The 23,452-nt window shown below is 41.6% G+C and overlaps 7 protein-coding genes and 1 long non-coding RNA gene across 11 annotated transcripts; 4 read left to right on the top strand and 4 right to left on the bottom strand.

Moving 5' to 3' along the window:
• Positions 1–1,550: 1,550 nt before the first annotated feature.
• LOC108825956 (uncharacterized) lies at positions 1,551–2,739 on the bottom strand. The gene is made up of 5 exons (XR_001945331.2): positions 2,459–2,739; positions 2,191–2,303; positions 2,028–2,123; positions 1,908–1,951; positions 1,551–1,810 (listed from the first exon to the last, which is right to left on the bottom strand). It is a non-coding gene; the product is annotated as an uncharacterized LOC108825956 (long non-coding RNA).
• A 184-nt stretch (positions 2,740–2,923) lies between these two features.
• LOC108823443 (uncharacterized) lies at positions 2,924–4,864 on the top strand. The gene is made up of 6 exons (XM_018596645.2): positions 2,924–3,078; positions 3,157–3,208; positions 3,320–3,446; positions 3,521–3,848; positions 4,037–4,165; positions 4,261–4,864. The coding sequence occupies exons 1-6, from the start codon at positions 3,006–3,008 to the stop codon at positions 4,698–4,700; spliced, it is 1,149 nt and encodes a 382-aa protein (XP_018452147.1). The 5' UTR covers positions 2,924–3,005; the 3' UTR covers positions 4,701–4,864.
• An 861-nt stretch (positions 4,865–5,725) lies between these two features.
• On the top strand, positions 5,726–7,946 carry LOC108826439 (protein PIN-LIKES 7). Of its 2 annotated transcripts, XM_018599824.2 has the most exons (8): positions 5,726–6,257; positions 6,361–6,440; positions 6,530–6,654; positions 6,730–6,851; positions 6,948–7,208; positions 7,286–7,386; positions 7,474–7,712; positions 7,808–7,946. In XM_018599824.2, exons 1-8 carry the CDS (start codon positions 6,123–6,125, stop codon positions 7,930–7,932), a joined length of 1,188 nt encoding a protein of 395 aa, XP_018455326.1. In that variant the 5' UTR covers positions 5,726–6,122; the 3' UTR covers positions 7,933–7,946. The 2 variants fall into 2 exon arrangements, with proteins under 2 accessions (XP_018455326.1, XP_056849454.1); XM_056993474.1 differs by having other exon boundaries at positions 5,727–6,257; positions 6,730–7,208.
• A 930-nt stretch (positions 7,947–8,876) lies between these two features.
• Positions 8,877–10,185, top strand: LOC108823427 (uncharacterized). 2 transcript variants are annotated; one of them, XM_018596625.2, is made up of 2 exons: positions 8,877–8,980; positions 9,425–10,185. In XM_018596625.2, exon 2 carries the CDS (start codon positions 9,478–9,480, stop codon positions 10,051–10,053), a length of 576 nt encoding a protein of 191 aa, XP_018452127.1. In that variant the 5' UTR covers positions 8,877–8,980; positions 9,425–9,477; the 3' UTR covers positions 10,054–10,185. The 2 variants fall into 2 exon arrangements, with proteins under 2 accessions (XP_018452127.1, XP_018452126.1); XM_018596624.2 differs by having other exon boundaries at positions 8,882–8,980; positions 9,351–10,185.
• A 244-nt stretch (positions 10,186–10,429) lies between these two features.
• On the bottom strand, positions 10,430–14,262 carry LOC108823426 (phosphoinositide phosphatase SAC6). The gene is made up of 20 exons (XM_018596623.2): positions 14,005–14,262; positions 13,831–13,914; positions 13,618–13,745; positions 13,434–13,525; positions 13,235–13,292; positions 13,078–13,134; positions 12,949–12,982; positions 12,795–12,875; positions 12,625–12,731; positions 12,461–12,547; positions 12,308–12,385; positions 12,127–12,197; positions 11,929–12,027; positions 11,740–11,839; positions 11,544–11,652; positions 11,394–11,466; positions 11,129–11,222; positions 10,946–11,038; positions 10,786–10,852; positions 10,430–10,711 (listed from the first exon to the last, which is right to left on the bottom strand). The coding sequence occupies exons 1-20, from the start codon at positions 14,141–14,143 to the stop codon at positions 10,581–10,583; spliced, it is 1,782 nt and encodes a 593-aa protein (XP_018452125.1). The 5' UTR covers positions 14,144–14,262; the 3' UTR covers positions 10,430–10,580.
• Positions 14,263–14,392: 130 nt separating this feature from the next.
• LOC108827595 (protein GRIP) lies at positions 14,393–19,435 on the bottom strand. The gene is made up of 22 exons (XM_018601035.2): positions 19,276–19,435; positions 18,846–19,185; positions 18,629–18,744; positions 18,354–18,523; positions 18,157–18,250; positions 17,958–18,044; positions 17,790–17,870; positions 17,582–17,707; positions 17,157–17,265; positions 16,991–17,070; positions 16,651–16,779; positions 16,466–16,566; positions 16,149–16,282; positions 15,965–16,062; positions 15,757–15,876; positions 15,643–15,670; positions 15,465–15,523; positions 15,280–15,351; positions 15,159–15,206; positions 14,967–15,072; positions 14,835–14,893; positions 14,393–14,740 (listed from the first exon to the last, which is right to left on the bottom strand). Exons 2-22 carry the CDS (start codon positions 19,156–19,158, stop codon positions 14,597–14,599), a joined length of 2,274 nt encoding a protein of 757 aa, XP_018456537.1. The 5' UTR covers positions 19,159–19,185; positions 19,276–19,435; the 3' UTR covers positions 14,393–14,596.
• Positions 19,436–19,557: 122 nt separating this feature from the next.
• Positions 19,558–20,559, top strand: LOC108827597 (thiosulfate sulfurtransferase 16, chloroplastic). 2 transcript variants are annotated; one of them, XM_018601037.2, is made up of 4 exons: positions 19,558–19,716; positions 19,876–19,958; positions 20,050–20,174; positions 20,262–20,559. In XM_018601037.2, the coding sequence occupies exons 1-4, from the start codon at positions 19,634–19,636 to the stop codon at positions 20,334–20,336; spliced, it is 366 nt and encodes a 121-aa protein (XP_018456539.1). In that variant the 5' UTR covers positions 19,558–19,633; the 3' UTR covers positions 20,337–20,559. The 2 variants fall into 2 exon arrangements, with proteins under 2 accessions (XP_018456539.1, XP_056850640.1); XM_056994660.1 differs by having other exon boundaries at positions 19,559–19,716; positions 19,876–19,941; positions 20,051–20,174.
• A 244-nt stretch (positions 20,560–20,803) lies between these two features.
• On the bottom strand, positions 20,804–23,298 carry LOC108827596 (bifunctional nuclease 2). The gene is made up of 10 exons (XM_018601036.2): positions 22,885–23,298; positions 22,439–22,651; positions 22,311–22,366; positions 22,165–22,221; positions 21,961–22,026; positions 21,795–21,866; positions 21,581–21,687; positions 21,403–21,494; positions 21,278–21,317; positions 20,804–21,187 (listed from the first exon to the last, which is right to left on the bottom strand). Exons 1-10 carry the CDS (start codon positions 23,153–23,155, stop codon positions 21,142–21,144), a joined length of 1,020 nt encoding a protein of 339 aa, XP_018456538.1. The 5' UTR covers positions 23,156–23,298; the 3' UTR covers positions 20,804–21,141.
• Between the last annotated feature and the right edge of the window lie 154 nt (positions 23,299–23,452).

Here is a 23,452-nt window from a genome sequence, read left to right as displayed (position 1 = left end):
AGTTCGTCATGAGGTTTGGCTTGATCAGCCGTTGCTCTGTCCCCGAATGACACGATGTTGCGGACAGGTGATGTGGCCATGCTGTTGTTACCAATCGTAGGTTTTTAGTAAGAGAATCCGACCCCCCTCCTTCTAGCGCCAAACTGTGGGAACCGAAATTCGCACTGTCGATTTTAGTTAAGTTAATCGAAGGAAAACTAAGTAAACCTAGTTTTCCCTGAAGGCTCGGATTCTCTGCGATAACCAAACAAAATTGATAGAAAAAGCAACGTAGCGGAAAAATTGCACTAAGGCGTTTTATTGAATAGATGGTACAATATTCTTCCGAAAAAGGGAAGTAGAGAAACGCTGAAGCGAAAAACGACGGAAATAAAGGAGACAAAACGTTCTAAGCTTTGCTCCGCTAGTCTAACCCCTAAGTCCTAAGCTAGCAGGAATTCTCTAAGTACCTAAGTTTCGGATTTGCTCTCTCTCTGAGATTTTTTGCTCTGCCTTTCTTCCTCTCCCAAAGCTCCTTTATATACTCCTCCTTATGACGGTCTAACCTTCTTCTGGGCCGCAGGGCGGGCTTCCTTCCATTTTCGTCGGCCTCCATGTTTTTCGGGAAACTTGACATTTTATTCTTTCGGAAATTTAACATTTATCTTGTTATGTAAAGATAAACGTAAATCGTCGTATCTATCTTAGATAATCGTAAACGGACTGTCCGATCGTGTTTGGTCCCTTTCGGGCCGTTTCCAGGACTTCCGTGGTTTTCTACGATCTCTCCGGAAGTTCTTCATTCGTTCGTAGAGTTGAGACGAGTGGTGTCTCAAGATAACCATCGCTGTTTCGTACGAAGAATTTAAGATCTTCCTTCCTGTCGATACCTTACGAGTTTCCGAAGTTTTCCCGACGATCCTAGATTGGAGTAAGAACCGGAGTTTCGTATGCGGAATCTCAATGATTCGTCCTGCGAGGACTTGGGAAAGACTCAAAATACAGACTTCCGATGGCCGGGACTGGGATTCGTGTACGAAAGATCGTCATCCGAAGACCCGAGCCAGCACGGGGCTAGCCGCCCGGCGACCACGGCCAGCACGGGCGCTAGCCGCCGGCGGCCACGGCCAACGCGGGGCTAGCCGCCCGGCGGCCACGGCCAGCACGGGCGCTAGCCGCCGGCGGCCACGGCCAGCACGGGGCTAGCCGCCCGGCGGCCACGGCCAGCACGGGCGCTAGCCGCCGGCGGCCACGGCCAGCACGGGGCTAGCCGCCCGGCGGCCACGGCCAGCACGGGCGCTAGCCGCCGGCGGCCACGGCCAGCACGGGGCTAGCCGCCCGGCGGCCACGGCCAGCACGGGCGCTAGCCACCGGCGGCCACGGCCAGCACGGGGCTAGCCGCCCGGCGGCTACGGCCAAGGCCAGGGTCGGCTGCTCGGCTCCTTCGGTTCTCGGGTGTTCGTGTTCGTTTTTCGGAAGGTTTTTCGTATGACAAATAGACTTAGCCGTTGATTTCGAGATAACCGTTTTTGACCCCAACGTCTCCTCTGCTTTGGTGTCATCATCTCTCATTACAATAATTATCTCTTTTCTTTTTGACTGTTTTGCATTATTATTTACATGTATCATGTATGTTTGCAAGGCCAATTCAACACAAGCATCCATTCTTGTTGTTGTTACATTTTTTTTCCCCTTTTCACAACTTCAACCATCACCTTCTCCACTTCACAGGCAAGTTTTCCCTTGGTGCCTGGAAGCTTTAGATCTTCCTCTTCCTCCACTCTCTTGAAATACTCCTCTATTTCATCTCCTCCAGTCCCCATGGCTTCCACTGTAATTTCAGGGTCATGGCATTATGTATATACAGTATATCTATCTGACAACCACAAAGTAATAAATGGACAGAGATTTTCTTGTGTTATAAAAACCTTTGGGTTCTTATCTTTGTCTCTATCAATATGGCTCTGCACCCCTGCATAAGAAAGACACGTTGTTGTGATTATGTCTCTAGCAACAAGGACAGTTTCAAAGGGGAAAGCAAACAAAACCTCCACAAGATCTTTGCTCATTTCTCCCTTTATCACCACCATTCTATATTCACGGCTAAGGCACTGTCCCACCCCCTGCAATCGTCCTTCTCTTATCTGAAAATTTATACACACACTCAGCTCTTTTCCATCACTGCATGTGAATACTGTGATGCATTCTGACCTAACCGATCTAAGAGACATTTTAAGGCTTGCCCGTGAATCCTTTTTCAATGCTAGCTTGAATGGTGGCTGAGATCCAATCATCGGCTCTGTCAGTGGCATGGCCTCTCTCTCCTAAGTCATAAGCAGCATATACGACGGCAGGGTGCATCAACAAAGGTATATTAGTCAACTCAACATCCGCAAGTCAACATATCAACTATTTCGAACTCACAAGTGCAACTATTCCACTGTGTGTGCAAACGGAAGAGATAAAGGATCGTAATTACCTTTAAAGATAACAAGTTTCACACTAGGATCCGGAAAAGTTGCAGCAAACGAGAGATCTAGAGTCATGACGAAGCTAATTGCGCAATAGGGAGGAAGATTCGGACAGGGCATTCAGCTGCAGTGTCTAAGATTCTAACACTTGAGATATCTCTTCCACCAAAACATGTGATAAAAATTGATTCGGTGAGGGAGGACTTGATCGTCATCTGTGTTGGTTAAAAGAAGAAGAAAAGAGGAAGACCGGAGAGTCCGTCTCCGAGAGAGAAACCATTCTCGAGCTTTTTCGAAAATTGTACAGCAGCAGCAGCAGCTTATTTTATTGGTGGGTGGTCTTGATATTATTGGGCCTTTGTGTTGTTGGGCATTATAAAAGTGTTTTAAGAATATCTAAAATTATATATGGGCCGGATGACAAAAAAAAATCTCTGGGCCTGATTGATTGGGTTTTGCCTTGTGATTGTTTCACCTCTTCTAAGCTTGAATCTGAAACTGCATCACGGTTTCGATCAGATGGAAGAGGATTCTGAGAACTAGAAGGAGACATTGATGGAGGAAGTAGGCAGACCGGGAGTCTTCGTCGTCGGTTCCTCTGGTGTCGGCAAGCGCACCCTTCTCTCGCGTACGTGCCTTCTTTCTTTTGTGTAGCTTTTTCTGATCTGGTCTAAGGGTCTCTGTATCAATTTGTTTTTATTCACAGGATTGCTCTCTGTCGATTTTGAGGATTCATCATCTCAAACCGAAGTTCATGAGTAAGAATGTGTTGTAAATAATAATAATAATAATAATAATAATAATACCCAAATCCATTTCCTGAAGACTTTCTTAACTTAGTGAACTACTTTTGTGTGGTGACCAACCAGCTGGACGATAAACACCAAGTATTACTCTGCGGATGTATCTGTTTGGATATCACATATTTCCGATGACTACTCTCTCCCTCACTCACATCCACTTGTGGCGTTAGTTTTGGTCTTCGACTTGACTCAGGTTTGAGATGAGATTCGCCCCTCCTTGTTCTCTCACCTTACATAATAACCCCTTTTGTTCTTTTTTTTTTGCAGCTGTCAACTCTTGTTGCTCTTCAAGACTGGGTTTCTCATGCTCCAGACATCAACAGTTTTGATATATTGTTGTGCATTGGGAACAAAGTAGATCTTGTCCCTCATCACCCTGCTCATGATGAATATAGAAGACGTCTTTTGAAAGCAACTGACTCCTCCTCTACAGATCTGTATGATGAGTTTGGCATCTCCCAAAGTGAAGGAAGTAGCTTGTTGGGGAGCGACGACGATACATCAGTGGATATCAGGGGAACTTGTCTTGAGTGGTGCCGCGACAACAACATCGAGTTCATTGAGGCTTGTGCATCTAATCCTGATTTTGACAAGTGTAAGCTCACACAATCCCTTCCTTCCTTCCTTCATGTAGCAACCAGGACTGCTGCAGTATGCTGGTTTTCATTACAACTACGAAAACATAGCATGCATTGAACTTGTGAAGAATTTCACATTCTATGGGTAGCTATAAAATGATATGATCAGAGAATTAATGGACTCTCTGGGGTTGCTCCTTTGTAGGTTTATCAGTCGATGGGGATTCTCAAGGGGTTGAACGTCTGTTTGGTGCTCTTTCGGCACATATGTGGCCTGGAATGATTCTCAAATCGGGTGATAAGATAAATGAACCCGTGTTACCTCATGGTGAAGGTTATTATTATTTACTCCTTCCTGTTTTCTTTTCCCATATAATATTAGGTTAGGGTTCCCCCTTGCACTTATTTTGATTCCATCTTCCTTGTCAGAGTTGTCAGAAGAAGAATCTGAATATGAATTGGAGTATGAAGTCCTATCATCAGGCTCAGCCGATCCATGGGAAAATATCGATGAGAGATGGGTTTCCGCAAGTGAATCTCATTCATACGCAGATGCTGGCGGATCCACCTCACGGGAGGTAGAAAATAATATGGTGAATCCAAAGGAAGTAGAGCTGCGGTCTTCAGGGACACAGAGTGAGACTGACAGAGCAGTAGTAACAACAGATGAGATACCTTTGGGCACAGAACACGACAAATTTTATGAGTCGGAAGACGTGGAACAGTTGATGTCAGAAATAGGGAACATCCGTGACAACTTGCGGCTCATGCCTGATTTCCAGAGGAGGGAAATAGCTGCAAATCTAGCGATGAAAATGGCTTCTATGTTTGGAGGCGACGACAGTGATAATGAGGAAGAATCTGAATGAACCCGTTTATATTTCTGAAGATCAGCATGAACCACAGTGTAATCCTTTGCTTTATAAAACCTTTTTTTTTGTAATCATTCGTTTCATGCTTTGTGACAGACTCTGGCACTAATACTACCTATGTGAAGCCGACATGTTATGTAATTCATTACTTTTTCTCTTGATGTGTAATGTAGTCTTGGAGCTCTAGATAATATAACCTTATACAGACATCATAGTTGGTAAATGGTAACACAGGCAAGGCAATCATATTCTCTGTGGGCTGATCTCCGGCTGACTTTGCTGGTTACCGACTGATAGCTCGTAATCATCAGCCATGGATCTGCAGTTGCAGTGAACTATGAATATAGCTAGGAAACGAGGGCTTTGGGGAAAGGTATTCAGGATTGTTGTACCTTGAGTCTGCCAAGCATCAACTATAGAGGATGTGAAGGACAGCTATGAAGAACAATAGGATGTGCAGCAGATGCAAACCCGGTGACAGATATGAGTGGCAACACGAAAGAGATCACATATGGCAAAGTTCATTGAAAGGGAAGCTATATGTCTGCGATGACCCCATCGAGGTAGTGGCAGAAACTATATGTCTGCGATTGGTCCTGTCTTCGTACAGAGTATAATGAGCTGAACAAGGTAACATAGATGCTCGAGCCTTTTCAACGATGCAAATCTTGAGAATATAACTGCTCTCAAAGGTGAGCTCTGAGTAACAAGGTAATGAATCCTAGAAGTATTAGCTCTGCCTCCATATCATACATGTTAATTTTTTTTTAAAACAAAAGACAAGAGTAAGAAGACACATCGTTCGTTCTTCACTTTATCACACCTAACGTTGGATATCATTAATGGCTGGACCCTACCTTGGACTTGGCATTGGAGATTGAAGGATGACTTTCATATATTTTATATTGAGATATTATAAACAAATGTTGATATGATTAATAGGTCAAACTTGACAATCTCAGGAAAATGTTAGTTTATACTCCACACCACAAAGTAAAATGGTGGGAAGAAGACAATACAATTTGTTTTTATATATGTACGGGGGAGCAGCAACTAAACAATGACGCATCTTGCATTGATTCTGTCAACATTAACCTGAGAGGATCCCAAAAGCCTCTAGTCCCTTTATATCCTCAAATTTTGATACTCCACATGTGATATGCACCATTTGAAGGCAGCATTACCCAGAAGCCAACTTGTTCTTTGTAATCCTTTTTTTTTTGGTATGCCTTCTCCTCCTGCTGAAAAGTTGGACTCATCTTCTTTATGTACCCCCGCTCCTCTGTTTAATATATAGTTATACCTATTATCTCTCTCTCTGTCCACCATTCTACAAAGACAGACAGAAATATCAACTTTTATCTTACATCGCTTGTTTTCCTTCTGCTGCAAGAAATCAACAACAACAAAAATTTAGGGATGGGTTTCTTAGAGTTATTAGAGGTGGCTTCAATGCCAATCGTTCAAGTTCTCCTAATCAGTGTCCTTGGTGCTTTCTTGGCAACTGATTACTGCTCTCTTCTCTCCGCTGACACCCGAAGATCCGTGAACAAGGTACAACCTCCAGGCTCCATGCATATCTCTGCTCTTTTTTCTGTGACCACTCATGTAGTAATTAATAACTAATGAAGATATTTTTATTATATATCCTTTGCAGCTCGTCTTCGTGGTCTTCACCCCCTGCATCATGTTTGCCAATCTTGCCCAGACTGTAACATTGCAGGATATTATTTCATGGTACGTACGGCACGGCACGGCACCACCCTTCTTTTCGAGAGACCTATAATTATGGTTTGATTTGATTTCAAACAAAATCAACTTTTCAGGTGGTTCATGCCCATAAATGTTGGAATCACATTTCTAGTAGGAGGCATTCTTGGATGGTTGGTTGTGAAACTGCTGAATCCCAAACCTCAACTTCATGGTCTCATAATCGCTACATGTGCCTCAGGTAACATTATATACTTCCTCGAAATCAATATCAAAGCAGATTCATATGAAATCTAACATGAATGGTATTGTATAGGCAATATGGGAAACCTTATGATTATTTTGGTCCCTGCCATTTGTGATGAGGAAGGCAGTCCTTTTGGGAATCGAAGTGTTTGCAGATCCATTGGACTATCCTACGCATCTTTCTCTATGGCCGTAAAGTCAAAACAAACATATATCATCTTCTCTGCTCAGAGTTCTGTAACTAATCGTGACTTACTTTTTTTTTATTTTTTTGGGGTTCTCATGCAGCTCGGGGGTTTCTATATTTGGACATACAGTTACCAACTGGTGAGAAGCTCTGCTACACAGTTCAAAGCTCTTGCAGGCGCCGGCTTGGTCAAGTCTGCCAACAAGGACATCGACTCTGATCCCCGCAGTCTTCTCCTGAAGCCGCAACAAAATCAAGACCTTGAAATTCAAGGGAAAGAAAAGATGTCTACCAGGACATACATCAAGGACTTGCTCCATCAGATTCTTGAGGAACTCTTCGCCCCACCCACTATTGGTGCCGTAAGTTTTAACATAAAAAAGAATACATGATTTCATTTCTCTAATACATGATTTCATCTGTTTTCTGTTGCATTCAGATTCTTGGTTTCGTCTTCGGAGCAACCAATTGGCTGAGGAATCTTATAATAGGGGAGAATGCGCCGTTGCGAGTCATCCAAGATTCAGTGAAACTACTAGGGTATGAACTTGCTTGCGAGCGAGCACGTTTTTTAGATATGGAAACATGCATCACGACTTGGCGGGACTAATAAGTTGATTTTGGCAGGGAGGGCACAATACCTTGCATCACACTCATACTGGGGGGAAACCTGATTCAGGGTTTGCGTTCCTCAGCCGTGAAAACCTCAGTGATTGTAGGAGTGATCTGTGTGAGGTATATCATCCTTCCAGTGGTGGGGGTAGGGGTGGTACAGTTAGCATGGAGTTTAGGCTATCTTCCTCCGGACCCTCTCTTCCGCTACGTTCTCATGCTTCAGTTCACACTGCCGCCTGCTATGAATATCAGTAACTTTTTTTTTTGAAATTTATTGTTATCTGTCTAGCTAATATAAATAGAGGGGGATAATATGAACACCAATCATTTTTGTTGTGGATTGCAGGTACAATGGCACAGCTGTTTGACGTGGCTCAAGATGAGTGTTCAGTCATCTTTCTGTGGACCTACCTGGTTGCATCCTTAGCACTCACCATGTGGTCAACTATATTCCTCTCCATCCTCTCCTAAAAATCAAACGGAGTTGGTTGTATCTGATTGATATGTTTATACTTTTGAGTGCTTGTGTTTGCCATATAAATTAAAGAAACAGAGAAAGACACAAGTATCCAAGTCTCCTTCTGCTTTTTTTTTTTCCTTCTGCATTTTTTTGTTGGTCTATTTCTAGAAGTGAGAAGGGGCCGTAGAGAGAGTCCAAAGTAGGAGAGGCGTGTTGAAAGCTGGGCACAGAAAGAAACGTACTGCGCGGGCAGCGGGCTGCATACTTCCTACATGCACATTTTCAATTATTTCAGTAAACTTAATACATTTCTACACACTTGTCCTCCTCCCCTCATTTCCTATACGTTTTATTATTATTTTTTTTTTATAAAAAATTATTCCATCGAACAGCTCTTTTTTTTTTTGCCACAGACCATCGAACAGCTCATAACTAATTAACAGAAAGATAAATTGGTTAAGCCAAGATAACATGTGTCCGTTGTTTCTATAGTGTACTTGAATCACATGGTTAGTAGTATAAGTAAAAAATGAAAAGAAAATCAAAGGATATTTATGTTCATTTGCGTGAGCGAAATGAAAGTTGTCGTTTTCCCTCAGATTAATAAATGATAAATGATACTATTAGTCGATCTATAAACTATTTGAAAAGGAGAATTATTTAGCATACAAGTATACTGAGGAATCAACAGTCCAAGTTCAGAGTATCCAAATCAACCAGTATAATTTAGAGCAGCTTAGTAGCAAATTTGTTTGTCAGAGACTTGCGCTGAGACTTGTAGTGAAACCACTTTGCAACAAAACTATCAGTCAATGAATTGGTAATGATGCAAGAGAGTAGTAGTAGTTCTCAGGCACAACAATATTAGACGGTTAGGATAAGTATGGGCCTGATAAGTGCATTGGGCCGTTATAATGGGCCCAGAATTTCCGTCGTCGAGGATATTATCTAGGGCTGTTTCATGGCGACGACTTGAGTGGATTTATTTTGTATTGACGACGAACCAACAAGAATCGAGGTTGAGGGAAGAGCAGAGGTCATGTACGGATCATCTAGAGGGTATGTATTCTTACGTTCGAAATCTATTCTCATTTTCGGTGCAATCGATTCAATTTTCCTGTTGAAAAACTGATGCCTGATTGGCATGAATCGATTTTTTTTCTTTGTATCGGCGGGAATCTTGTGGACGGTTGAGAATGTATAGTTAGGTGTCTTTTTAATTGATTATGGTTCGTGGCAAAAAAGTGTTATCTTATGTTTTTGATAGTGGGAGAATAGATAGTGGTGTAAAGGGAAGAATTTGTTAGGAGGGTGTTATGATGGATATGTTGTGTAGAGATAAAGAGTTGTAGTAGTAGACAAATGAAAGGGAAAGGCTGTGGTTGAGTGTGGGGATCTTTTCTTTTTGGGTTGGTTTGATAATTTGAAGGGGCATGATGTTTGGGAGCGGGGTGGGCTCAAAGAGACAAAGAATGATGCAATCAAATCCCTCCTACTTGGCAGTTGGCACATTCCCTGTGGTTCGCCTCCGTGGTCTTCCCTTCAACTGCGCTGACATGGACATCTTCAACTTCTTTACCGGCCTCAACATTGTCGATGTCTTGCTCGTCACCAAAAACGGCAAATTCTCCGGGGAGGCCTTTGTCGTCTTTGCTGGTCCAATGCAAGTCGAGATTGCACTCCAGAGGGACAGGCAGAATATGGGTAGGAGATACGTCGAAGTTTTCCGATGCTATAAGCAGGATTACTACAACGCGGTTGCCGCTGAGGAGGGCGCAGCATCTGAATACAATCTTAGCCCTCCTCCTCCCGCTAGAGCACAACAGAGGTTTTGCGAGAAAGAGAAGCTCGAGTACACTGAGGTTTTGAAGATGCGGGGCCTCCCCTACTCTGCCAACAAGCCTCAAATCATTGAGTTTTTCAGCGGGTACAAGGTTATTGAAGGAAGGGTACATGTTGTGTGTCGACCTGATGGTAAAGCCACGGGTGAGGCCTATGTTGAGTTTGAGACAGCTGAGGAGGCAAGAAGGGCCATGGCTAAGGACAAAATGTCCATTGGTCCAAGGTACGTGGAGCTATTTCCAACTACTCGTGAAGAGGCTCGAAGAGCTGAGCCGAGGTCTAGGCGATGATGATGACGACGACATTGTCGTTTACTATGATGTATCATTATTATATATTTCCTGTGGACTAATTTTGCTAGGTAAAACCCAAAATGTTCATCAGTGGAATAAAAAGATCTTCGAGATCAACGTTACTGTTTTCGTCTCTCTCTCCGGGTTGATTTTAGTAGAAAACTTGTGGCTGTCTTTTCTTTTTATATGTCATCTTAGTATAATTACTACTTTACTTCTTACAAGCTTGAAATCATTCGAGGGAGAGGCGTAGGGAGCTAACAAGGGCATCCTCGTTGGGTTTTTGTAGTGAAACGAGTATAACTAACTATAAACGTTAACTTATACATGTTCTTTTTTTCAATCATCCTATCAAATTGGCCCAAATATAATAAGCATATTCCGGGCCCTTTTTATTTGGTTGAGGCCCAATACAAATTTATTATATCCAACAGAAATCTCACTCAAACTTTAGTCCCATTCAAAAACTGGAATGGATCGATGGTTTAATCTGAATGGTCCATGAGAGGAAACAAAGGCAAGCCTCAAGGTCTGGGCTTGTGCAGACGAGGCCTGTTGCAGAAGATCCGGCCATTGGCCCTCATGAATGCTGTGACAGCCACACTGATGCCCGCCCACACCAATGAGAAAAACAAGTGCTTGTAATCGCTCCCAGCTGCACCCAAAGACCACCATTAGCCTTTCAGTGGCCATTATTATTCCTACTCCAAATCCAGAGAACAGACGTACCTCGTTTCACAGACATGGTTGCAAACCATAAACTGATCAGAACAACAGCCAATGCCACTGGAAAGTTCTGGGGAATCAGAGGTATTTTGATCAACATTAGACCCGAATGTATGTATAATTAAATAATCCTTGAGTTATTTTAAAGCTAATGATTGCTTACGGCTACAGCCTCGAGACCTCCCTTTCGAGGCACAGGAGCCATGTCTCGGTTCACAGCAACTATATAGTGTCCTTGCACAAGATCAATCGCATCCTTTGTACCCCAAACCAATACTATCAACAGTCAGTGCAGGTTTTGAGTTACCAAGTGTACAAAAGCCAAGCCATGGTTAGAGCCACCAACCTGCTTAGTTCCATCAGCAAAGTTGTTCAGGTAGTAGCGTGCGAGGGCATTCCAGCCATCATTAAGGATCCCTTGAACAGTCCTTCGACCATACCTTAGAATTAATTAAACCAGTTTACGCGTGTTTAGTGAGAACTAATGAAAGGTTAGTTGGCATTTGGAATTTGTAAGGAAAAAAGAAAAGAAAAGATAGCACGAGGAAATCAATATGCAACCAAACACTCTTCTTTTTTGTGTATACTTATATAAATAGTTGCGGGCCTACCTGACAAAATCTCCTTTAAGTGCAGGAGTGCCGGAGTACTGAATGCTAATGTCGTCACCGTGATTAGCCCATACTGAAGGCAACACAAGCACCCAACATGTAAGTTTCTCTAAGAAACTTTATTCACTAGATGAGAAATTAGCTACTAACATATTTTATAGCGCTCGTCAAAATTAGGATGCGAGCTTATAACTTCTTCGGCCCCAAAAACACCAATCCTTCTGAGTTGAAGTTCCAGCATCTTGCGGCCTATCATGCTCTGCATAGTATATACCCAAGGATGAGCAGAGAGAGAGAGAGAGAGAGAGATGTAACAAAGAGAAATGATATTTGTTTGAAAACTAGCCTGCGTGACATTTGTACGGTCTAAACAATCAATGCAGTTAGTGCGCACAATACCAGACTGCTCCTTCATTTTCTCACCCTTTTCATTCAACAAAAAGTACCTGTGATCGATCAAACATTAGTTTTATGTTAAGAATGAATCCCAAGACTAAATTAGATTATTAATGGTGAGGAGTGGAGGATATAATACCCGCTTTTGTCAAGGAAATCCTCCATCTGCTCATACAGAATTGCTAAGCGTTCAAAGTGAATATGCCCACAGATATGATGAAAATCAAAGTGCAGGTATCTACAGGATCCAAAGTGCATATATTCCCGAGTGAGTTTGATAAGAATATATAATACGGTGAAACATCTATGTAAGTGGCAAAGTGATATTTTTATCTACCTTACATCATCACCGTTGATGTGCTGCATAGCACCTGCAAACCTCTCGCTTAAGCGCCCCTCACCTCCATGCTGATTACAGAGTAAGCAATTGAGGAATAAGAATTTCCAAGTACAAACAGAAGGGGAAGCAGTATCAATCCGCATCCAAAGCTATTCAAAAGAATACATATGCACCTTACCTTATTGACAAGATCAACAGCCAAAACTGATCCATATTTTTTCCTGAGGTCCAGAAAGTGACGCTCAGCTATCCTCGCCTGCAAGAGGAATATCCCAATGGATGTTACTTAAAAAGTGGTAAACATACTAATTGAACTAGAGATTACACTCACAGCTTCTTCAGGTTGGACAATCTCAAACTTGGGCTTGTAGGTCAGATCAACAATTTGCTCCCACATAAAAGGCATGGATCCTCTAATCTGCGGGAATGTAAAACGATTTAAATCATGACATGACAAAAGATTTTGTAGGGTAATTGGGAATATCATAATATCACCTGAGTTAACGATGATGTGTATCCGTTCATGTGTACAATTTGCTCAGTCTCCACAAAATTAGCAACATAACCATCAGGGTCAGCTCCTCTTCGCCACATGCGTGTACCTTGCAAGGCAAGTCACAATCACAACCTATGTATAGAAAACAAGCTAGAGAGAAATGCACTACCATTTCTTCTGGTGCACCTCCTAGCAATCAGAGTAATGTCAACGATATCTCTTCCTATGGCTGTTTGAAAACTATGGAAACGTGTTAAGAGGTTAAGGAAAGGTCTAAAAGTCATGATCCTGCAAGAGGACTGATATGGAAGAAAAAAGGATATTTCCTTGAATTACTGGAAGCAAGAACTGATCAAGCTACAAAGTGAAAGACAACAAAAGGTGATATTAATTTTGCAAGCAAGGCAAACAGAGCAGTGAACTTAAAAGGTAGCCAAGAATAGTTCACTAACCTTATTATCGATAAGCACTTCTAACATATAATTGTTCCAAAGAAATCTAGGTTCAGCCTGCCATGAAGAATCAAAAGTTTAATTTTCTGTCCATCTACCACATATACAAGCAACCAGGAAAGAATATGAATGAGCTAGTGTTCTATATGGGGGACACCTGTCTCCACAGAGGAAGTGACTTAGACTCATCCCCCAGATCATGCAAGCGCTGTGCACTGAAACAACGATAACACAATATCAAACGTCAAAAAAGAAGAAGAAGAAGAAGAAGAAGAAGCACACACATGGTTAGCAACTGGCAAGTGTTTTTCTTTTTTTATGTTCTCTCAGAGTAGCACGAAGAGAAATGAATAAACCTGAGAGTCAAGTTAATTTCATATGAGAAGTAGAGACCATTTGTCCTCTCTGCGACACTTAGCAGCCTAGAGAAGTCGGTCTCAACCTTTTTCTGCAGTACAAATGATTCTCATTGTTGCTTGGGGTGCTCAGATCATATAAATATATACAAAATACAAATATGGAAGACGGAGTAGATCTCACCTGTTCTTCAGGCGAGTTTTTAAGTGAATGATCACAAGGAAGAACCTTGAGTGAATTAATTCTGAAAATGGGATGCCCCAGGAACGAGCCAACAGATTGGCTTTCTGTCACCACCACCAAGTATGATCCTGAAAATATTAACCAAAATTAATTTGTGTGGGTCGAATGAAGATGGAAGATATTCACAAGATTGACCACAAATCTAATAATAACCTGCCAGGAGCTTCAGCACCCCAACGACACCGAATATGGAACGGATCTTAGGGACACGCAAAGAGTTGCATTCTGCGACTTGATCTGAAAACAGTAAAGTAGCAGAACTGAGAGGAGCAGACATAAAGACATAACTGGAAAGAGACAAAGGTACAAAACAAAGGCAAGCCAAACCAATGAGCTTCATGGAGCCGTCAAGACGACTAATGTCCAAGCATGGAGCGGCCGAACCATCAGTCGGCTCGATAACGTACTGATCAGGAAATTCCCATAAACGCAAGCCAGAGTGTAATCTGTGCCTAGGGGCCTCCATCTCCAACACAACACAACACAGGATCAATCAATCACTCTATCTGACCTGACTTTCTGTAACAGAGAAATATGGAAAAAAGGAATACTCCCGAAGGTTGAGGCAGTGACCCGTTCAAATTGATTCCCCCCCCGACGCGCCTTTTTTAACTGAACCAGTTTTACCCCAAAAAAAACAAAACTAAAGCCCAAAGCTAATTTGCATTATTGACTTTGTCATTAATCTGATTTATCAGCAAATTATCTGTATGGATTTTAATGGCCCAACTCAATTCACCCTCTTTTATATAATAAAAAAAACAACTGGACAAATGTGTTTTCTTCGCTTTTGACGTTCATTACACAAAACGAAGGACTTGGAAAAAGAAAGACAAGTAATATATGTGTATCTTCTAATCTTGGCCCAAAAGAATGTGGTGTAGCTCTCGCCTCCAGTGTCCAGTGCCCACCAACCAAATTAGGAAAACGAGAATCTTGAGAAGAGGGACAGGCCTGAACCTTCACTTGCCGCACCACCTACACTCGCATCCGCTGCTGTTGTCGTTGGTGTTGTTGTTGTTGTTGTTGTTGAGCTATGGTACGCTTGCTGACACTTGAGTATCTGCCATTTCCGTCACATGGTTAAGTTTCTTTTTTTTTTCTTTAGTTTAACAACAACATTAAAGATTCAGCAAGTTCCAAGCCTAAGATTTAACCTCCTCCGGACTGAACTGGAGCAACATTCCCACTACCGGTAGTAAAGCTTCCACTTCACCTGCAGACATCCCACGTTAATTTTTCCTTACATCAACAACTTTTATGTCCCCACAGCTTTGTTTTCTTTTTACCTGTTTCTAACAGCTTTAAAATTACATTCTTTAGGTATGTCATATCTACACCTTCTCTTTTCTGTTTTCTTTCCATCTCCCTCAACTCCGTTTTTAGCATGGCTTCCTGTCATCCCCAAAGGTCAAAACAAAGACGGCAAAAAAAAAAAACAAGAAACCATTGACTCTCCAAACTCTCGTGTAATCACATACCTGTTGACTGTGAAGCCGGTTTTCGCGCTCAAGCTCCTCGATTTCATCCTGATTCAGAATAAACAGTTAGCTAAATAAGTGATACATGGACAGCAACAGATTTCAATAGATGCAAACACACCTGAAGAGCTAAAATATGCCGCTGTGTCTGTGCTAATTCTTCTTCTCTCTGAGCTTGTTGCCTTGCCAATATCTTAAATTTTGAATATCATGTGTTAGTGATTAGCTTTGAATGAGAATTATGTTCTAGGAGTAAAGGTCAGTCCTTGCTTAGACAAGCAGAAGGTTAACATTACAAACTCCTACCAGAATCTGGTGTTCTGCGGCAGACGTGCTCAAGTTAGATACATCCTCCTGTTTCGACTCTGAAACACCGTTTCCAGAAAATAACAGGTTAGCTAATGACAGGCAACCACTCTGATTCACCCATATGGGGAGCTCCTCCCCAAAATAAATAAAAATGGAAATACAAAGAATATCATACCTGTGTTGTTGTTCCCGTAGTGGTGAACCTGAAATGGAGATTTGTTCCACTTAGTGCCACAAGAAGAGTGCAAATATTCAGGTGAAAATAAAGGAAGGAAGCAAATCGACGTACTACTGGTTTTGATTCCATAGATTTTCGAAGGTTTTTATTTTCATCCACGAGTCTGGATATCTCTCTATCCTTCTCCTCAATGAGTCTATCTGCAAGCTCACGTACTGATTCATGCTCCTCCTGCAGGTATGTCAGTCAAACAGCGAGCCTCCCCAATAATTCTTATAAAGCCAGAGCACAATCACCAGGATAAATAAAATTGAACTACCTTCAGTCGTTTATTCCTCAGCTTAGCATCTTCAAGTTCTTTTTCTATATCTTCTGCAGAAGATGCTTCATTTTGAGCGGTTAAAGCTTCACATCTTCCTGTAGATTATTATAACCTTTTAGAAAGAGAATTTCAGTCTCCAAGAACCAAACAAGAAAATCGAATTTTGATTTCACTCAATTACGTCGCCATGTTTCTTCTAAAACTCGAAGGTCTTCTTCCCACGCTTGTTTCTCCGCCTGATTGCGAGCAACAGTGGAATCGAGCTTCAATTCAAGACTTTTGATCTGCTCGCTGGCATCTTTAAGTGCTCCAGCTCTGAAATAGATATAAAAAAAATCAGTTACGAATCGGAGGGCCTGTGCGAGCTTGAAAAATTCCACAAAGTAATCTCCTGAGAATATTATTTTCAGTTGTTTTCTCGGTACAAAATTGAAGGGAATATGAGCAGCCAAAACCTCCGGAATCAAACTTGAAAAAAAATACATTGCGAATGCATACCTTTCCTCAAGTTCTTTTTCAAGGCTAGCTAAAGCACCCTGAAGATCTTGCCGTGCCCTATCCCTCTCTGAAGATACCAAATATACTTCTTTTTCAGCTTCCTAACACCACCCAAAATGTAAATAGTTGGTAATAACATCGACAACCATCTAACTAGCTCCATCTTACAATTCTAGATAACTTACCTTAAGAGCTTCCTCAAGAGATTTGATCTGCTCAGAGTCTGTAGCTGCAGCCAGCTCCATGTCCTTCTTTTGAAGAAGCGCGTGAGCACGGATCTTGTAAGAAGAAAATTCACTTTGGAGACGGTTGATCTGCAAATAGTTACAAAAAGTCAATATAGTTACAAAAAGTCAATATAGTTAAGGTGAGACAAGCTTCAGCAGAACATTCCTTCAAGCTTAAAATGACTCTTTGATTCCGTGATACTTCATGTATGTGATTGAAAATGGATGACAAATACGTCCATTCTTACACAAAGCAAGGAACACTATCTTTCAAAAGAACCAACAAAAAATTATATACCTCTTCTCTGGCGCCTTTGAGTTCAGCATCTTTAGTGCTAAGCATCTGGGTCTGCATGGACATTTCAGACCCCAGCTGACCTGACCATTTAGATGAATGAAATATATATATTTTAATTCAAAAAGTAACACATAGGTTTCATAGTTTCATGAACTCTGTAAATTACTTCTCATTTTCGCCACTTCGGTTTCGGCACGCAAGTAGTTGGTTTCAGCGATTTCCAGTTTAGATTTAAGAGCATCACATGAAGCTTCCCAAGACTCCTTTTCCTTTTCCTGGAGAAACAAAAAAAATCATAGATTCCAAGTATAAAAGTTTATAGGGTAAAAGAAACCGAAATTCCAACAATGATGTGCGATGGCTAGTGACTGACGTCATAAATCATGTTTACAGATGTTTTATACGAACTTACGTGTTCATTCCCCGGTTTAATCACTACTAGAAATGTTCTAGATTAAAGACTGAAGTCGACCGAATACTAGTACGTGAAACAAGTTCTTAGAATATAGGAATGAACAACAATGACAAACAGACAGGAGAAAGATATGGCATCAGAGTCCTGGGAATCCATCTTTTAAACATTCCACTTACATTCTCGGCTTTAAGGTGTGCAAGCTCTCCTTTAAGAGTTTCTGCAGCAGCCCTTAACCTTGCTGCTTCGCCAGTTGCAGCTGCCTCCATCTCTGCAATTTTAGATTCTTTCTCTGCAAGTAATACCTAAAAAACGTGTAAAATGGAAATACTTGGTAAGAAGAATTCATCACAGATTTTAAACTTAGGAATTCAGTTCAGGACTAACCTGCAGGGTCGAAATGGTTTCGGCTGCTTTGTCCCTCTCAGATAGAGCATCTATGACCTGTGCTTCCAAACTCTCTAAGTTCTGTCAAAGGCAGGGAGAAAAGAAGATGTTGGTTATCATTATCTGACAATGAAAAAGGAAATGGTCGGTTAGGCTGATGCTGACTACCTTTTGATGTTTGGCTGACAACTCAGTAACTGCAGTTTGCTTCCTCTCTTCCACGGCTTGTAATTGATTTTTCAGGTCCTCCAGCACCTAAAAATAAAAGCAAGGAAGAAAATGAAGCAGAGTATACACAGTCCTCTATCTGTCTCTTTCGATGAGTCTCTACATTTGTAGTAATTGCAGTAAATGAAAGAGAGCAGACCTGGTCCTTATCGAGAAGTGATTGTTGCAACGTCTCAATCTTATTTTCTTTAGGCTGCAATGAGCCACGTAGTTCCTCGATAGTATCCCTGAGCCTGTGTATGGGAAGATAAAGAGAAAAATCAAGTAGTCAAAGTCTGAGAGGTAGCTAGAAAAGAAGAATTTTTTAAAAAGGGTGTGTATCTTAATGTGATATACTTGTTATTGGCACTCCTTAGTTGTTGCCTCTCAGCATCCATAGCTTTGAGAGCTTCATTGGCCTGTTGCCTAGTGCGTTCCAGATCTTGCTGCATGGAAGAGTGCTGAGAAGATGCTCGTTCAGCTGATTCACTCACTTCCCGGAGACGAGCGTCGAGATCGTCTTTTTCCTGAAGATAGCAAAGATATTAGACCAAAAACAGTGTAGAGATAGATAAATAAGTAAGGGTGGGGGTTTTGGAAGTGGGTAAAACAGAAAGGCAAGGAGGATTCACCTTTTGGACTTCTTGAATGCGCTGTTTAGCCCTTTTGTGAAGCCTGGTGAATTTGGCGTCAAGGTCGGCGTATTTCTCTTCTCGCTCTTTGATTTCCTGCTCCAGTTTCTGCTGAACTACGCAGCAAAAAAAGAAAGAAACAAGAGAGGGGAAAATAAAGAAAAGAAAAATGCAAAGCTATGACAGATGATCCTGTTTGAATTCAAGTATGGCAAACCTTGGGAATATTGTTGGGCTTTTGCATCGTCACCCTCAGAGTATGATTCCCTGAGATGCTCAAGAGCTTGCTCAGCTGCAACTCTCGTTTGTTTTTCTACTTCAATTTCTCTACTCAGTGATTGGAGCCTTTCTTCAAGTTGTTTCACTTGAGCTTGAGATGAGTCCACTTCCTTAAATTGGGATCTGAGAAACTCATTTTCTAATCTCAGCTCAGCAATCATTTGCAGTAGCTCATCCCCACCATTTTCTGTCTCATCCTTTTCTTTCACGGACTCTGCTATCCCATCAATTTCTCCATTGTCTTCCGACATGCTTGGCAGATTATGTCTGAATCAACTCTGTTTTCAGAGTAGAAATCGCCATATCAATCCAAGTAGAAAGTGGGAATTTGAACAACTAAGCGATGTTAAATGGAGATCAAGGCTTACCAGCTTGAGATGATGGGAGGGATCGGATGCTATGCCTATGCTGCGAGTAGGGGATTGAGAGCGTTGTGAGATCGCCAGTGACGCGATTTGGATCTCAACCAAGAGCTCAAGGAAGAAAAGTGGACAAACGACGCCGTCGACCAGTCTGTTTGTCAAACATAAAAGCCCATTCAGCATGATTTGCAAAACATAAAGCCCGTTAATTATTATCCGTAAGGTCCATTTTAGCATGATCTGTAAACACATGGCCCAAGCGTATGCGTTGACTTCTCCTTTCCCAAAATGATGATGATATGCGTTGAATTGATTGACATCCAGATCGGTAGTGTGTTGTTGAGTCCAGTTATTATATAATATTATGGCGGAGGGAGTCCCATCATCGGTGTCGGTCACAGTCGCCCACGAACTTCTTCAAGCCGGCCACCGCTATTTGGACGTCAGGTACCTACTCCACCCTTTCTCTTTTCATCTCCACCGACACAGAGAGAGAGATTAACTACTTTACTTTAGACATCTGAAACATCAAACATAGCAGCAGTTTTTCTTTAGAATGAATGAATTTACCCTCCAACTCTTGTTTACTTGTATGATAATATATAGGACTCCAGAAGAGTTCAGCCAGGGACATGCCTCTGGCGCTATCAACGTTCCTTACTTGAACCGAGGAAATTTCTTCTCTTTCTGTAATTTTTGTTTTTCATGTTCTTGTTGTTGAAGAGTTTTGTTCAGTTATGCGCCTGATTTTTTTTTAACTTTCCCGACTGCAAAATGCAGGGATGTCAAAGAATCCCAACTTCTTGGAACAAGTCTCCTCCCATTTCGGTAAAGCTGATGAAGTCGTTGTTGGTTGCCAGAGCGGGGGTAGATCTTTGAAAGCCACGTCTGAGCTTCTTGCTGCTGTAACCCATCCCAACAAAACTCTTTCTAACTTTGAAGCTTATCCTGTTATTTTTGTTTTAGTAAATACTATTTGGGAATAACTGCAGGGTTTCACCGGAGTCAGAGATATCTCCGGTGGCTACTCTGCCTGGACCCAGAATGGTCTTCCTACACAATACTGATGATGATGACCCACCACTCACCACCATAATGTCTTTGTCTTTTTCTTTGATAATAAATACATCAGGAGTGCGTTTTCCAGATGTAAAATTAACCACTTTCTCTCTTCCATTGTGTGCTTGCTCATATTACAGCTGTTGTACCCACAACTTATGAGTGGGGTGTTGTGTTAATTGCATCGATATGTCCTATTGTATTTATATATATCAACAAAGAATTGAGAAAGTAGCATGCGATCACGTTGTTGAGTTAGGTGCGGCAGAAAGAAAATGGAGAGGAGGCCGTAGTTGCACGTACCAAATCCCAAGGGAAACAATGAATGTAGGCTTACACTGCATGCTGATGAGATAAAGACCAGAGATAGTTTCAACTTTCAAGAATCATGCTTCTTATCACTTTTACTAGTGTTTTGTCTTTTCCTTCAGCAAAGCAGCTCTAACAGAGACATTAATTTCCCCACACCGACATATCTTCTTTCCCTCTTAAAACATCTTATTTACCAATTCATTCAAAGTAGAAACTCACGTACACCAAAAAGAAAAAGAAAAATGTATTCATCGTCATTCTTCTATTTACATTTTTTTTACACTTTCCCTCGGATATTCATTTCATCTTTGGTCTACTTTTAGTTTCTTCATAATACCGACAATCAACGCCCTTCCTCTAAACTTACTACATGCGATAGGGATACCCTATCAATCTAAGCGCATCTTATATTTCTCCTGAGTCCTCACCATACCCTTTTCATCACACCTGCATTCTCTTGACCCAAGCCTTTATCTACATCCATTTCCTCCTATTCTTTCTCTAGTCGTAGCTCTCAGGAGTTGCTACACCCTCGTATACAACAGAGCTGCAATCAAACCGACTCCATTATCAATGTCAGCTTTCAGTATTGCCTCTCAATTGGGATTTCATATGTCACCAACCATTATCTACTCACCTCGAGTTCTGAAGCTTCTTCAATCTGTCTCTCCACATCGCTACATCCCAGAAAACCAAAAAAAAAAATATTGAGGGGTTTGCAAAGCACACTGAACATACAGACATACAGAAGAGTTAGTATACCTGCGTCGGTGTACCTTTCCTCTTTAGACGCCAAATCCATATTACTCAGTAGTTTAAGCTCCTCCGATATGGGATCTGGTCCCTCTGGAGCGCTGTAAAAGAAGAGACCACAATGTGGTTAGCTACTGTGACAGAGTCACATAAACCAGGGGGAATTCATAAACAAACTAAAAAAAACCTGTCAAGGATAACATTGAAAATGGGCTTTGTGCTCTGCGGTCTGCCTCCATAACCAATCTTGATAGCATCTTCCAGGACTATTGATTTATTCACATATATCGGAGCCTGTGACATGACAAACAAAATACAGATTTCAGTATTCAAGCGTGGCTGTTTGAGGGAAAAAAGAATCAGAAAGGTCAGAGAGAGAAGAGAGCAATGAAAACTGATACCTGGCATGCTCTTGCAACGTTGATGGCATCAGATGGCCGTGAGTCAATGCATATAACATCATTGTCTCCTGGCTGCAGGAGAGATGGGTTAACCCAAGGCAAAAAAAAGACATATGAAAAATCGTTTGTTAAGAGCAAAAAGATGATTGTAATGTTTTCAAGTTACCTTGCCGAGATATAGGCTTGCATAATAAGTGTTGAATACTCTACTTGTAAGCTTCACCATTTTAACCTGTCAAATGGTACAGTACAGTTCGGTAACTTAAGTGGAAACGAGGTACAAACTCAAGGTTATATATATATATATATATATATATATATATATATATATATGATAGTTTAAAGGACGTAACATGGAACGATGATGTACCTCATGACCAAGTTTGTCGACAAGAGAAGACACAAAGTGGAACTGATCAGGGCATTCCTAGAAACAGAAAACAACAGTATTAAACAGGGAGGGGGGAACTGGAACTGCAAACATCAAAAGCTTGAAAGGAAATGAGGATGATATACCTCAATGGGGCCTTGGAGAGGAGGTACGTCTAATAGTTTCTCAACAGCAGAATCAGCTGAAAGGGAGGAAAGTAAAGCAGGGAGGGAGGGAGAGAAAAAGAGGAAGGTAGAGAAGGGAGCAAACGTACCAACAATAAGGGGAAGCAAGTAGTCGCCATCACAAGAGATCTTGAGAAAAATAGTGGGGTGGGTGAATTGGCGGAGGAAGCCAAGACCAATAGGGAGAACACCAACCCTGGATTCACTGGCTCGCACAGCAAAAGGAGGGAGATGCCTTGAAGCTTGCCAAATGGAATCTTCCCGGAATCCATGTCTCCTCATTTTGTAATGCATACTTGTCTCTGTTAACCCCCAATGACCCAAACAATTCAGCCAAAAAACATGTAAAGTTTTTTTTAAATAACTCGATCCCCTTTAATAACCCCCACAACAAATTTGGTTTCCGATTAAAAGGAAGGAAGGTCTCTCGAAAGACGAAAATGAAATGAAAACACGACAGAGACCTAACAACAAGCACAATCCAGAGAAATTTGAAGTGCTAAAGAGAGCCGCATTGAAATGATGATGATGGTACCTGCAACGAGGACGGAGGCTTGGAGAAACTCAAGATCGGGATCCCCTAGGCCGGATCGGGAGGTAGAACTCGAATCGCAACAAATAGGAGGTAGCTTACGGGAGCGTAGCGATCTGATATTTAATTTCAATGGGAGGATGCAACACCGAAAGGAAGAGGATGAAGATGAGAGCGAGGCTGAGATACGACGGGAGTAGGCCGTGACCTCGGAGAAGAAGATTCCCAGATCGGAGGAGGAGGAAGCAACAGATGAAAAAGCAACTCCCGGCATTGTGGTGGTGGTTGTCGTGAATCGTGAAGAGAGAGGAAGGAATAAAAAAAGTGAAGCAGAGCACAAAAGTAGAAGGAGAATGGGCAAAGAAAGAAACAATGATGGAGAGAAGAAGACGAACGACTCTTTGATATTTGCCTATTTTATCTCTATGTGAACCCAAGTAGATAAGATTTATGACTATGCTTCACTTTAATTAATCAAAACTCTTTAATTTCTTTCTCAAAACATTACAACTGCACGTGGGTCGGTCTCCTCTTCCTTCGTTTTTCTTTTAACACATTTTTTTTTTGTTTT

Source organism: Raphanus sativus, chromosome 9, assembly GCF_000801105.2.
Source record: "Raphanus sativus cultivar WK10039 chromosome 9, ASM80110v3, whole genome shotgun sequence".
Taxonomy (NCBI): Eukaryota; Viridiplantae; Streptophyta; class Magnoliopsida; order Brassicales; family Brassicaceae; genus Raphanus; species Raphanus sativus.
The sequence above is the reverse complement of the archived record's forward strand: the minus strand, read 5'-3'. Positions and strand labels throughout refer to the sequence as shown.

Excerpts from the sequence above, each read along its gene's own strand:
- LOC108823443 (XM_018596645.2), top strand. The coding sequence starts at position 3,006 with ATGGAGGAAGTAGGCAGACCGGGAGTCTTCGTCGTCGGTTCCTCTGGT. Across the intron at positions 3,209-3,319 it reads TCTCAAACCGAAGTTCATGA|CTGGACGATAAACACCAAGT; the intron begins GTAAGAATGTGT and ends GTGACCAACCAG. Across the intron at positions 3,849-4,036 it reads TAATCCTGATTTTGACAAGT|GTTTATCAGTCGATGGGGAT; the intron begins GTAAGCTCACAC and ends GCTCCTTTGTAG.
- LOC108826439 (XM_056993474.1), top strand. The coding sequence starts at position 6,123 with ATGGGTTTCTTAGAGTTATTAGAGGTGGCTTCAATGCCAATCGTTCAA. Across the intron at positions 6,258-6,360 it reads CCCGAAGATCCGTGAACAAG|CTCGTCTTCGTGGTCTTCAC; the intron begins GTACAACCTCCA and ends TATCCTTTGCAG. Across the intron at positions 6,441-6,529 it reads TTGCAGGATATTATTTCATG|GTGGTTCATGCCCATAAATG; the intron begins GTACGTACGGCA and ends TCAACTTTTCAG.
- LOC108823427 (XM_018596624.2), top strand. The coding sequence starts at position 8,961 with ATGTACGGATCATCTAGAGG. Across the intron at positions 8,981-9,350 it reads ATGTACGGATCATCTAGAGG|GGGCATGATGTTTGGGAGCG; the intron begins GTATGTATTCTT and ends GATAATTTGAAG.
- LOC108823426 (XM_018596623.2), bottom strand. The coding sequence starts at position 14,143 with ATGGAGGCCCCTAGGCACAGATTACACTCTGGCTTGCGTTTATGGGAA. Across the intron at positions 11,653-11,739 it reads ACCGTACAAATGTCACGCAG|AGCATGATAGGCCGCAAGAT; the intron begins GCTAGTTTTCAA and ends TATACTATGCAG. Across the intron at positions 11,223-11,393 it reads CTTAAAGGAGATTTTGTCAG|GTATGGTCGAAGGACTGTTC; the intron begins GTAGGCCCGCAA and ends ATTAATTCTAAG.
- LOC108827595 (XM_018601035.2), bottom strand. The coding sequence starts at position 19,158 with ATGTCGGAAGACAATGGAGAAATTGATGGGATAGCAGAGTCCGTGAAA. Across the intron at positions 18,745-18,845 it reads AGCCCAACAATATTCCCAAG|TTCAGCAGAAACTGGAGCAG; the intron begins GTTTGCCATACT and ends TTTGCTGCGTAG. Across the intron at positions 17,708-17,789 it reads AAACCATTTCGACCCTGCAG|GTATTACTTGCAGAGAAAGA; the intron begins GTTAGTCCTGAA and ends CACGTTTTTTAG.
- LOC108827597 (XM_018601037.2), top strand. The coding sequence starts at position 19,634 with ATGGCGGAGGGAGTCCCATCATCGGTGTCGGTCACAGTCGCCCACGAA. Across the intron at positions 19,959-20,049 it reads AGGAAATTTCTTCTCTTTCT|GGATGTCAAAGAATCCCAAC; the intron begins GTAATTTTTGTT and ends TGCAAAATGCAG. Across the intron at positions 20,175-20,261 it reads CGTCTGAGCTTCTTGCTGCT|GGTTTCACCGGAGTCAGAGA; the intron begins GTAACCCATCCC and ends GAATAACTGCAG.
- LOC108827596 (XM_018601036.2), bottom strand. The coding sequence starts at position 23,155 with ATGCCGGGAGTTGCTTTTTCATCTGTTGCTTCCTCCTCCTCCGATCTG. Across the intron at positions 22,652-22,884 it reads AGCCTCCGTCCTCGTTGCAG|AGACAAGTATGCATTACAAA; the intron begins GTACCATCATCA and ends GGGGGTTAACAG. Across the intron at positions 21,188-21,277 it reads AAGAAGCTTCAGAACTCGAG|CTCTGTTGTATACGAGGGTG; the intron begins GTGAGTAGATAA and ends GTTTGATTGCAG.